The 13124-nt window shown below is 48.4% G+C and overlaps 1 protein-coding gene across 2 annotated transcripts; it reads right to left on the bottom strand.

Moving 5' to 3' along the window:
* Positions 1-7: 7 nt before the first annotated feature.
* Positions 8-12226, bottom strand: elk4 (ETS transcription factor ELK4). Of its 2 annotated transcripts, XM_080495062.1 has the most exons (6): positions 12095-12226; positions 9208-9422; positions 7586-8317; positions 7256-7501; positions 4840-4959; positions 8-4752 (listed from the first exon to the last, which is right to left on the bottom strand). In XM_080495062.1, the coding sequence occupies exons 2-6, from the start codon at positions 9412-9414 to the stop codon at positions 4654-4656; spliced, it is 1404 nt and encodes a 467-aa protein (XP_080351188.1). In that variant the 5' UTR covers positions 9415-9422; positions 12095-12226; the 3' UTR covers positions 8-4653. The 2 variants fall into 2 exon arrangements, with proteins under 2 accessions (XP_080351188.1, XP_080351187.1); XM_080495061.1 differs by lacking the exon at positions 12095-12226 and having other exon boundaries at positions 9208-9974.
* Positions 12227-13124: the final 898 nt, after the last annotated feature.

The following is a 13124-nucleotide window of genomic DNA, read 5'->3' as shown; positions in this document are numbered from 1 at the left end:
CTTACAGTCAGAGATCTTTTATTGTTGGTCTCAACAAACTCTTCCACCTCTCGCACACTGATACGCCACTTAAGACAAGCAGCTTGTAAACATTTAGGAAAAAACAAAAAGCATCAAACAAATCAAGAAATGGACAGAACAAAAGCAAAGAACCACGTCGGTTCTTTCCAAAGATTTCTTTTGACATTAGAAAGGACGGTAGAAGAGAAACAGCATCAGGAAACCAGTGAATGGTCAGTTTGTCAGTCGGTGACACACGAGGTTCCGCAAAAAAACAACACTAAACTCGTTTGAGAGCAGGAGTCAAGTTTGGTCAAAGCTGCAGTTTGTGGCGACGCTCCAGTCCAAACGACAAGTTCACAATTATGAAGTGGAGTTTGTTTGCTTGTTTGTTTTTTTTAAATAGTCACACTTCTGTCAAGAGCAACATGTTCAGGAGTAATTCCAGTTTTTGGAGGTACGTCCCATTTTTATTTCATGAAACATTCCTAATTCATCCATTGGGTGGACTACAACTTGGCCACCTAGTGGCTGTAGAGAGAAGTGCTTCTAGTTTCTTTTAGAAAGGGATCTGATCAAAACGCACTGTTGGGCGCTTGACGTTAAAAAAAAGGTATTGCATAAATATATGTCATCTTTTGGAATTTTCATTAAAACTTTAGTGGATTCTTCAGAATTTCAAGAGAATCCAACATATTGAATCCTCCTCCTGTTCCACTAATAAGTTATGACACAATCACTGCCACTTTAAATCTGATTTAAACCTGAATACACCACAACTTATTCTCCAGCTTGTGAAACGAGTTGCTTGTCATTGTTGGTGACAGAGTCAAAAATTGCGTAAATGTCGTTTCTCAGACGTGAACACAAATCGTCGAACAAACTTGACACCTGTTTCAACATGACCTTATCTGACCAAACTTTAAGTCACTTCCACTTTAATGGGCTTTGAGGTGTTTTCATAGCTAATCTGTAGCCTTTTTTTTTTTTTTTGTATTAAAATTATTGCAAAAAATGCAGTATAGATTACCAATTCTATTGGGTTATATACTATAAATCTAATAAATAAATATTGTATGGTAGTGCCTAGTTACAAATTTTTGTAAATGATTTGACACTGTAAAAGATTAAACTTTGCCATAAAAAATACGAAGTGCATAACTTTATCCCTGCTTTTTTTGGGGGGGGGGAAATACATTTCTCAGTCAGCGAACATCTCGAAAGATCTGCGTTATAGAAAAGTGACAGAATCCAATATGACAGGAACCCCCGGATTTTTAAGTGCAAACGTCTCATCACAACATCTGCATGTACAATATCAACACTATATCAAAACACTTCACATAGAAAACAGAGACTTTGCAGTTTCCCCCGACGACGTAAGGCTTTGATTCCCAGAAAAGTATCCAATGTCTCCACGGGGGGGCGCTGTAGGTTTAACCCCCCCCAACTCCCAAAGAAAAATCCCCCAGGGGAAAACCAAACGTGCCCAGAGAGAACATGTAATCGGAGAACTTAAAGAGCAGACGTCTAACTATTTGGCTGTTACAAAAATAGAAATTAATTTAAAAAAATCTATGGGCTTACATGAAAATAAAGAGGTTACACAAAAAATGCTGAACAGATTTTCTATGTATGTATATATATATATATATATGTATACTTTGATACTTTCGAGTAGACCTGTTACCAGAAACACACGCTGGTTACCGTCTGCACACGGCCTTATTGAACTGAACAAACTGCATAAAGACCCCACAAAGCCAAAACATCCCAGAGGGAAGGAACTCCCAGCTTTTTGGGGTTTTGGTCTGTGAAGAGACGGGAATGAACGGGAACGTCGGGATGTTTCTTCAATCTCACTCGGTCTACGGGTGGGGGGGGGGGACTGGAGCTTGGCTGTGGTAAGGCACCGTAATGTGGGTCAATCAGAAGTAGGGTTCAGGGAGAGGAGCAAATCTAAAAATCTTTTACTTTCAAGGCGATTGTCAGGGTGGGTTTGAAGAATCTCTGCTTTGGGTTAATGTGCAGCTTCGGGCAGTGGGGGGGGGGGGGGGGGGGGGGGGGGGGGGGGTACGATTACAATACCGTGGTGAGGAAAGCATGGCTTTACTAGTTTTCAGCAATAACTGGTCAAACATGTCGTACGACTTTTAGAACCGATCTCGAGTGGAGACAAACCGAAAGCGCCGAACTGGAAACCACAGTAAGAAATTCTCGTCTTCGCTGAACTTTCAAACCGTCCCAGTTCCTTCCTCGGCGCGTCTGCTGGATTCAGGTCTGAACTCTTGTCGAGTTCAGACGTTGAGTTGGAGGGGTTGGCGGGATCCTTCACACCACATTTTAAACGGGACCTCCGTCAGACTGCAGTGTGGCAGCAGAAGGCGTGACCTCGTGCCGATTACACCATTTATGAAGTAAATGTGAATGCTACATGGGTCAGCAGGCGCGAATTCCTTTTTGTGGTTGTACAAAAGGAGAAGGGAAAGAAAAAGATTGAGAAAAGAGAGAGCAGAGCAGGTGGGAAATGGGTCAGCTGTGAGTAGAAAATTGGAATTGGGTCACAGCTGCCTGCAGTGTGAAGGTTACCTTACTTTAGTAAGGTCGCCTAGCTTAGCTTGCCGGGTTTGGAACCATTCGTTCATGCTGTCGACGTCACAGAGGATCTGAGCTTCCAGGCCGGTGGGAAGGAGAATAAAACACTAAGCAGAAGGGGACGGGTGGTTCTGGAGGAGCTCGCTACTGAAAACTCCATGTTTGCAGTAATTGCTTCGGTCAAACCGTAGCCTCATTTTCTAAATCATCCGGCGGACCAAACATTAATGCTGGCCCACTGATGTAGACGCTCTAAAGTCTTTGATGTGGCTTTGTAACTCCTTCCAGGTCTGGCTACGCGATTTTCAATCTTGTTCCTGGAAGGCCTGCTAATGTGAGCTCATGTCATCTTTTTAACAGCGTGGTCGAAATGTTTTGATAGCTCCAAGTGGATCTACACTATGAATCAACCTCGACTACAATGAGCTGTTCTTTATTGACCACCAGCGCTGCGTGTTCAATACTTGAAGTATCCCAAGGTGAAGCTCTTGTTACCGATGTGGCTTGGATGACCGACGCAGATAAACCCCAAAAGCACGGTACACTTTGTCGTGATAGTAATTGAATATTCCTCAATTTATGTCAAAATCCTGAACTTGCTCAGAATATAAATATTTTGTCAGTTGTTTGGCGGTTCCACCATTGGGCATTTCCCATGCAAAAAAGTCGAACTTGCCGAAACCTAATTGTTGACAGACATGAACCCAAACCAGAGATTCTTCCAGACCTGCTTGGAGAAGACTTGTAAGCACTCATCCTCACCTGACGGGTAGCTGTGCAGGACCGCAGGCTGAACTGGGGGAGGGGGTGGGGCGTCTACCAGATGTGTGGTATTTGAGTGAAAATAAGCTTGACCCCCCCCCCCCCCCCACCTACGACAGTCACTGGTCCATCCCTGGGTAAGTGACACTGTGGTGAAGACATAGCCCAGCGCGTCCCATCCAAGTATCGTTGTAAACAAGCATCTTGTACAATTCCCGTTGTTAGGTAGTCGAGTCTGTGTCTCCAGACTTATGGCTTTGCGGTCGGTGAGAAAGCAGGCGTAAACCTTTCATGGCTGATTGATTGATTGTAAGAGGGGAGAGCGGAAGGGGCTCACAAGATTGTTAAAGGTTTCTAAATACACATGAGCCGAACCGTTACACCACCAACGATGGGAAAAGGTGTGTGGAGTGGGCTTGGTGGTCGTGCTCCAGCTCGTCAGCATGTTTTCAACAGGTAAGGCCATGTGGAGGTCAAGGCCAGAATGACTGCAGCCACTCACATGTGAACATCTCGGGTGCATGGACGCTGCAAGCAACAAGAGATCTTCACATCAAAGAACTGACTAAAACCAGGAGGAAAGACTCACCTTCAGCGAAATTTCACACCGGAAATGTGTCATTGGGTTTGTGCTGGGAGTCTTAGCTTATACTGCAAACCTCCACAAGGGGGCACTGAAGCTCCTTTGACTTCAAAGTGTTCAGTCTCGTCACACGGGTGAAAGGGGGAGCGGGGCTGTTGCTTGCAGCGTGGACGCACAGAAACAGTTATGGCTTGGCTTCGTTCCCACGTGAAAACTACCGAATGAAGGTCGGCCGGGCTGGCTGTCGGAGTTCCTCACAATATTTCTGTGCTGCCTGAGGCTTGATTGGAGGGTTTATGGCCACGTTATGATAAGACAGGTCAGGTAGAAAGGAAAGGATTTCCCAGAAGCTGAGGCAAGGCTTGATGTTTAAGTTCTGGATCAAACCGGTAAATGTGCAGGTTGGCAGGCGAAGGGGGGGGGGGGCATAGTGGTCCGAGGGCAGCAGCAGAGCTGAAGTCTCGTCTTGTTGACGAGACTTTGAGAAAAACTGAAGGGTTTGTGACGTCTGCTGACCCGCTGCCCTCCATTCAGCACACGGCGTTTCCTTTTACGTTTCAAACTGCTGCAACCGGAGAGAAAGAGCTGGACAGCATGAGCTCTCCAACAACCCCCCCCCCCCCTCCACACAGCTGATGTAGTGTGAATCCTCATTGTCCTGGATGTGGGAGCCGGAGTGGTGGTGGTGGTGGTGGGGAGAGATCGTTGTGATTCTATGTCTTCTGGGGGTCCGGGGAAATGGGGCCCGGCGTGTTGGTGCCGTCCATGCTGTGTATGGGGATCTGGAACTGCGGGGTGAGGACGGACGGAAACTGTGGGACACAGCAGAGGGGACATTGGTTAAACGGAGGCGCCAGGCCACCGCAGAGATGTATCTCTCTCTCTCCCCTTCTACCCACCTGGAACAAGTGGGCTCCCTGGCGCCGGGTGGCCGGGCTGAGCGGCGCCACCGGACTGAGCGTGCTCCAGAAGTGGATGTTGGAGAGCAGCGGGCTGGGAGTCAGCAGGAGAGTCGGCGTCTGGGAGGACCACAACCAACAGACAGGACGATTCAGAGACGACAGGAAGACCCTGCAGTCTGCATACACTGTGTGTGTGTGTGTGTGTGTGTGTGTGTGTGTGTGTGTGTGTGTGTGTGTGTGTGTGTGTGTGTGTGTGTGTGTGTGTGTGTGTGTGTGTGTGTGTGTGTGTGTGTGTGCGTGTGTGCGTGTGGGCGTGTGGAGGCTTTTTGTCTCTTTCTACAATTCTTTTCCCCTCTTTCTTTTCTTGAAAAACTGTTGTCAATGCTGTTCTTTGCGTACTTTTGTTCAAACGTTAATAAACATATTAGACACTGAACAACCGTACTTTTATTTTGACAGTCACCGTAATGACAATTCAACTTAGTCATCTGTTCACTGGAATGTCCGCGTTCCTCCATTGTTAATGTTTAGAGCGGATTGTTCTCTGCTGCATGTGTGTGTGTGTGGCTTCATTATGAAAACAACCAACAGCGCCAACTCGTGGCCTGACATGCCATCTAGTGTTTTCAGTATTTCTGCCAGTTATGTTTGGCAGCCCTGCCTTTTACTAGTTTCTATGCAATATTTAAAGAAAAATAGTGTAATAACACTATTTTAGAATGTTCCACGAAACTATCGGACAAGGAAATTAAACTAAGAAAAGTTTTCCAGGCCTTTAAATGTTTGGAATTTGTTGTTTGCAACTGATCAGAAATCTGTTTGGTTTGGCCAGAGAACACAACGTCCTTCACACTACATGGAGCTCTGCTGCCACCTGGTGGCGAGGATGAAGCACAAACGTCTCGTGCCCATTGCTGTGTTCTGTGGCCCTTCTGAGCTCTGGGGAGGACTGAGGTGATTCATGGAGACGAACGTTGAGCAGATGGGTCTCTGTGGTCACGTTGTCGGAGCCGAGCTGTGAGACACCAAAACAATCTGTCTGAAGCTCATGTGCCCCCGCCCGCCCCCCGCCCACCCCCGTGTCTCTTCACACTGCAGGCAGGCTGCAGCACCTTCTTCTGGAAGTCTGTCATCGTGTGGAAAAGATGAGCAGATGGAGATAAAGTCACCAGTGGGGGAAGACGCTGCCAGAAAGTCCAGGCTGCACAATATCAAGCACGTGATTTCAACCTGTGAGCTTCTTATCACAAGAATCTTTTCCAGCCTGGACGCCGCCACTTGGCGTTTTTTTGACGATACAAACATTGTGTGTACCGATATCTTAATGATATTAAGCTCTGTTAGACGCTGGGAAGGGAAACGTCCTGATCCAGCTGCTCTGGGGATCCTTCCTTTACTGTACCTGCACTGTCCACATGTGACGTCCTCATCTGGGGCCTCGTTCAGAAAACATTGTGGAGGATTTCTACTAAAAATGGTCAAACCATGTGTACGCACATCTGCCTGCTCTTTCCTTTTATAAATCCCAATCCACCAGGAAGGTAGGCGGTTCATCTCCTGCCCTCGACACGCCCACTTTCTACCACAAATGCAAATGCAAAGTGCCTCGTCAATATTTTTACATCTCAATCAGCCGTCATTCGACGCTAAATGCTGGGCAAACTTTTCAGATCGGACACTTCAGGACATTACTTTTGTCTCAGAAAAGTTGTGCATTCACATGATAACGATTTGAAAACAATGTCAGCTGACATGGAAACGGCGGAAAGGCAGACGAGCAAGTGGGTTATTATCACGGTGGGCGTCAACTATAAAACCAGCAGGTCAGAATATGGCCCGGGCGTCACGACACTACGGAGGAAACATTGTCCTGGTCGTTCGGGGACCCAGCATGAGCACGACGACGAGCTACATCGGCTGAAATGACCAGGACCAACTTTTACTGCACCCGCACGGCCATGGAGCCCAAGTGTTTCCTCGTTTCCATGGAAACAGACTTGGACAACAAACGAGTGGAACTTCTCTCGCGTCAGTGGAATCCACCAGAACTGAAAGGATTATTTTGGCCCAATCCCAATTCAATTTTGTACCACTACCCCTTAGCCCTCCGCCTACCCCTTAGCCCTCTGCCTACCCCTTAGCCCTCCAAAACGAGGGAAAAGGCAAAAGGGTAACCAAGCAACCTTCTGCTTGGACCCAGCAGAAGGTTGAGAGTCTCATCTGGTTCACTGTCGGCTTCATTTGGTTATAAAACCTTTCAGAAGAGGAAAATCCAGAGGGCTGCTGGTTTGGACACAGGAGCTCCGGTGAGGAGAGAGACTGGCTCCAACACTCACATTTCTGATGTCCGACTGTCAGCGCTACAATACGAGCGGATTAATCAATCCCCCCCCCCGCGGTGTGGCACACTGACCTGGAGCATGGCTGGTGTGAGGGAGGCGGTGGGCAGCGACGGGCTGCACAGGTTCATGGGGGAGAAGTCGGAGGCGGTGACCAGCAGGGCCGGCGGGCTTATTTGTAGGACCTTGGGCGGCTTGCGCATCTTCCCTGAGCTCTGTGTGCTGACGGTCGTGCTGCTGCTCACCGACGACGAGCTGGTCTCCGTGTCCACGTAGCCGGCCTCCTCTCCGGACGCCCCGGCGCAGCAGCCGTCCCCCTGCTGGAACACAAGACGCACGGGGAGGGGGGGTCACAAAGACGGGAATCTGGCGGTGAATTTGCACGTCTGTGGGGGATACCGCACCATCTCCTGCAGCTGGGCGTCGGCGTGCCGCGACTGCAGGTCGGCGGGCTGCGAGGACTCCAGGTCGCTGTCGATCACCAGCTCCTGGGACGACTCGGGCACCAGGCTCGGGGACGGGCTGGAGGACGGCAGGTCCGGCAGGCCGAACATGGGCTCCGAGGGGCGCACGTGTTCAAAGGAGTACACGGAGTGCGCCAGCATGTCCTCCGCCCTCTGCGGCGGGGCGTGGACGGGCTCGAAGCCGCCGGGCATCAGCGCGAGCTCCACGGTGGCGGCGGCGGGAGCTTTGGGGGGGGTGTTTCCGAACTTGATGACGGAGGACAGGGGACTCTGCTTCTGCTGCTGGGCCGGCGCTTCCTGGCTCTGCGTGGCGCCGCCCGCGCCCCTCCTCTCCGCCAGCTTCTCGCCGGGATTCTCCATCTTGATGGACTTGAAGAGCTGCCGCCCGTTCTGCAGGGAGTTGAGGGTGAAGGAGGTGTAGAGGCCCGAGTGGATGTAGTCGTTGCGGTTCGACTGCTTGGCGCCGTTGCTCAGGGGCGCCGCCCCGCCCGCCGCCTTGGCCTGGTCCCCCGAGTCGCCCTCCTGTAAACTGCTGTCGCTCCTCTTCACCAGCAGGGGGAGGCCTCCCGCGTCCCCTCCCTCAGCCCGACTGGACATGTCCCCTTTCAGGATGTCGGGGTAGGACACGAAGCGGTAGACGAACTTCTGTCCGTTCACCTTCTTGATGATGTTCTGCATCATGACACACACACACACACACACACGATTCATTTGATTCGACGGTGAGCTGTTGATTACATGCAGATGTTGATAAAGCAACGAGGGACATTGGAACCAGTCCCAGTTTACGGTGGACGAGGACAGGATCCACCTGGACAGGTCTCTGGTCCATCACAGGATAAACACACAGAAACAGGCAACGACACCCTCACGTTCACACCGATAGGGGTTTTAGTGTCGCCAATTGAAACTTGATTTGGGGAAAGTCGTGGCCTGGAAGTGTGAACCGTGGACATGGGATCAGGAGTTTGCCGGTTCAAATCCCACAGCAGTCAGAGACCCACTGTGGGGTGTCTGTGAAGTCACTGGAACACTGACAGATTCTTGACCGACTTGGAAGAAGGCTTTTATTTAGTCATTTTCTCAAGAGAGCGCTGAGGGTAGATGGAATAATTAAAGACGGGCTACAACACCAACTCCACCAGGAAAAAAAAGAATATATATTATTTGTCACTGGCTTTCAATAAAACATTGACTGCCCTCTACTGAGTAGCAGTGTCCTACAGTCCTTCATATAACACATAATTCTCTCTGTTAAACACACCTTGAGTTAACTGTGTTGTATTTGGTGCTCCATAAATACAGTTGAACTGAAATGAATTGAATGTTTTTCATGATTAGAAACAATTCACAATGATCTGGTCAGAATGAAAAAAAAGGATGCGTGTTAAAATCCGTCACGATTGGCTGGTTACTGGAGCCCAACACCCGCTTCTGACGACTGTATTATGACCAGTTTGATGAACATCTTTTAATTACTCCACAGACGTTCAAGGACTATGGAGGTAGTTTGCAATCAGACTGGGACAAATTTGCACATGCTGGATTTGTAGGCGGCCTACCTTGTCATAGTAGTATCTGAGCGCCCGGCTGAGTTTGTCGTAGTTCATGTTGGGCTTGTTCTTGCGGGCTCCCCACAGCCGGGCCACCTCCTCCGCCTGCAGCAGCTTGAACTCTCCTTCCTCGTTGGTCCAGCAGATGAGCTGCTTGTTGCTGGAGTCCAGGAGGAGCTGGAGGAGGAACTGCCACAGGGTGACAGAGTTGTCCATGTCTCTCACTGGAAACGCACAGCGGGGAGACGTGGTGAGGGCTCGCTGAGCAGCGCACATATGTTGAGAGTTACATACCGTTGTTAGCCAGAGAAATAAGAGACGGGGGTTAAAGAGCCCAGGTGCAGCGTCTGCTGCGCCCCTCGTCTGGTTCACACATTACTGGACAATCACTCCACCGGTCAGCCGGCCTGATGACGTCTACGACGCTTTCTTCAACATCTGGATTACATCATTTGACTGACACGGTATTGTGTAATTCTTCTTGTGAATGATGCAACACTGCTGGACACAGCTGCAGTTGGTGATGTCATCGGAGCGGGAGAGGACGGGTTTTATCTACAGGTTTTGGTAACAACTCTTCAGAATCCACAGTTTTTGGTCAAATTTTTCCATAAAATGATCAGTTCTTGAGAGGAAAAGTCGTCGTCTTTCAGTCTGCGTGGGTTTTGGAAGCAGTCAGACGTAAACTTTGGACAGTGGGAGGCGCAGTTTGACGCAGACGCACGATTTCCGATTGACCAGAGTCACGGTTCAGCCACAGTCGCTACTTCTTTGAGGTGTTTGTGTTTCGAGGAAACATTTTGGTTTTCCCATGTATTTGAATGAGAGGAGGGAGGAGGAGGAGGAGGAGGGAGGGAGGGAGGAGGGAGGAGGGATGAGGGGGGAGGAGGGAGGAGGAGGCAGGAGGATTCAGCATTCAGAACTTTGGCAGCTAATAAAAAATGAAACCACTCGACTCGTCAAAAAGCTGAATTGAAGTTTTGAGCAGGAGAGTCTCTCCTGTCATTCACTAGTGTTCTGAAGCCGATACGATATTCGCCCTCAGAGGAGATCGCGTTTGCATATCTTACTTTGAAAGGCCAATTGCAGACTTCCTGTTGGATTGAGGTCTGGGGTACCAGTACATCATTTTTAGGTCTTGATGAGACGAACGACTGAATTTGGGTTTGATCTCTCTCCGACATGTGTCAAACTCAAGGCCCGCCACGTTATTTCATGTGGCCTTAAAGGTCTGATTGTCTTTAAATAAATACTGTTCCCAATAGACGCGCAGTGAACGAGTGCAAGCCTTGGGGTGCGCGTCTGTTGGGAACATGTGATCACAAGTTCAAACATTCCATAAAGTACGGCAATTACATGTGCTTTTGTTGACACTGAAGTAGTTCTGCACATCCAAATTAAGATGCCACATTTTGACACCAAGCAGAGCGAAGGAGGTCAAAGTTAGACTGAACAGAGCAACTAGCAAACACATGTGTTTACATCTATGCATGTGTAATGTTTGTAATATGAATAAGTAATAATGTCGGTTATTTCAATTGAAGAGTAGTTACATTTATTTTACATTATATTTGTTTACGTTTAGTTTCATTTATAACCCTAACCCTGGAGCTGACCCCACCTCACTGTGCTCCTGGACAGGAGGACCAGGACAGGTCTGTGGTCCATCAGAGGACAATCACAGACACAGAGAGGCAACTTGTGTCACCAGTGAAGCTCATGCATGTGAGACAGTGAAAGGAACCAGGAGGACCAGGAGGACACCCACACAGAAAGAACATGCAAACCAGACGGGATTTGAACTCGTGACTTCTCGCTTCGAGTGATGAGTGCAAACCACTGCACTAAAAAGAACAAAACAGATCATGAATGCAACTTCAAAGCATCCACAATCTATGTTCTACAGAAGAGCATCAGGGCCACTGAAGAAGAAAACAACAAGAAAAGTCTCGACTTTGATGTTCGACTTTTTCTGGAGTGCATGTGGAGTTTCGTGTTTTTTAGCCTCCAAAATGTTTTTCTTCAGCGGCCCTAACACTCTTCCATAGTGTTCATCTCAGCAGGAGGTTGTTGGTTCACTTTACATGCAGCCTGGAGCCACACGATGTTTTATTACATCGTCATGCACAATATAAAAAGATCATTAAAGGAGCTGCCATCATTTTTCATTTCCAGGCTCTAAACGAGGAAGAAAAGTGCACTAAAACGGAGAAATCAACAACAAAAAACTTGATTAATTTATATCAGGGACCAGAAGCTGAAGCTTCATCTCCATGTAGACCAAACGTCAACATCTGTCTGTGTGTGTGTGTGTGTGTGTGTGTGTGTGTGTGTGTGTGTGTGTGTGTGTGTGTGTGTGTGTGTGTGTGTGTGTGTGTGTGTGTGTGTGTAAGCTTCTTACAGAGATTAAAAAATGTTTCACTCATCGGGACCTGCTGGTGCGCGCGCACACACACACGCGCGCGCGCGCAATCAGTCATGTTATAAAAGAGGCGATATGAAAGCAGAAAATAGGGCAGATTCAGATCTTCAGCCCCGGAGAGATTACCGGTTCTGTTAAGTGTGACACCGCCGGAGCAGAGCCTCCGTCAGCCCGGCTCGGTCCCGGTCCGGGTCCGGGTCCCGGTCCAGGTCCGGGAGGAAAGTGGCGGCTGGTTCCAGCTGTCACACCGCCAGAGAGACTCAGCACAGCGGCACAACACCACTTGTTGATGGGGACAAAGGCGGCTGCTTGCCTCCCGGTCCCCGGTGACACTCGTGTCCCCTGGAGCCCCGCGACGGGGCTGACACCCCGGGGCCGTTCGGAGACCCAATGTTGGGGCTTAACTCCGGGACGGAGCGGGTAAACAAACCCAGCCTCCTCCGGTTAGCCGTTAGCTCCCTGTGCTAACCTTACCTCGCTCGAAGAGCCCGCTGGGTTTCCGAGTCGCCGAGCCGCGGCCAGATGTCCCCCAATCATGTTCCGGAAGACGCGTGCTAGGCCGGCGTGGCCATTCCGGGAGCGGTTGGAGGCGCGGTGTACAGTGGAAAGCCCGCACGGGACATTAAAGTGCGCTCGACTCCCGCAGAACCGCTCTGCACCGAAACAGGAAACAATGCTGCCTTCATGGCCGCCTCGGAATTTCCTACTCCCTCTCAGATACGCTTCCAGGAACGCCAAATATATTTCTTTTTTATTATTTATTTTAAAAAAAATATACTGCTGTCAATTGATTTAAAAAAAAAAAAAAACTACAAATTAAATTGAAAATTTTTCTGTAATTAATTGCTATAAATCGCATTGGTTTTCCTACTGAAGACTGAAGCTTGTAATGGATATTTATTGAGGGCAAACCACGGAATTTATGTCGACTCAACACACAGAGACTATATTTAAATTAAAATACTATTTTTACAACGTCCTTTCACCTTTGTGTGACACTGTTGCTCTCCGAGATTAGCAAAATAAGAAAAACGTTCATTCATTCATTCATTGGATAATTAATTGATTACTTAATTTATATCTAACATAAGTCTTTTGTGGAGTGCAGGTCCACTACTTTGAGAAATTTTATATTTCTAGAAACAATGTGTAAACTTATTACATGGACAAAGTGGCAATAATATACTGTAATACACACACACACACACACACACACACACACACACACACACACACGCACACACGCACACACACACACACACACACACACACACACACACACAGAGAGAGAGAGAGAGAGATGTTGACGTATGTTGACGGAGAAAGAGGATAAATTAATATTTTACCTGCAAGTCTTTCCTCCAGCTTTTGCAGTTTGCTGGTTCCTGGCATCCAACATGGCAACCTGCTGTTTTGCTGCAGAGTAATTTCTGTGGTCATAAAATTCGGCTTTTCAAAGTAAAGCTCAAGACTTTCACTTTCTCAATCAGCCGTCAAGGAACTT

The sequence above is a fragment of the Blennius ocellaris genome (genome assembly GCF_963422515.1).
Source record: "Blennius ocellaris genome assembly, chromosome: 4".
Taxonomy (NCBI): Eukaryota; Metazoa; Chordata; class Actinopteri; order Blenniiformes; family Blenniidae; genus Blennius; species Blennius ocellaris.
The sequence above is the reverse complement of the archived record's forward strand: the minus strand, read 5'-3'. Positions and strand labels throughout refer to the sequence as shown.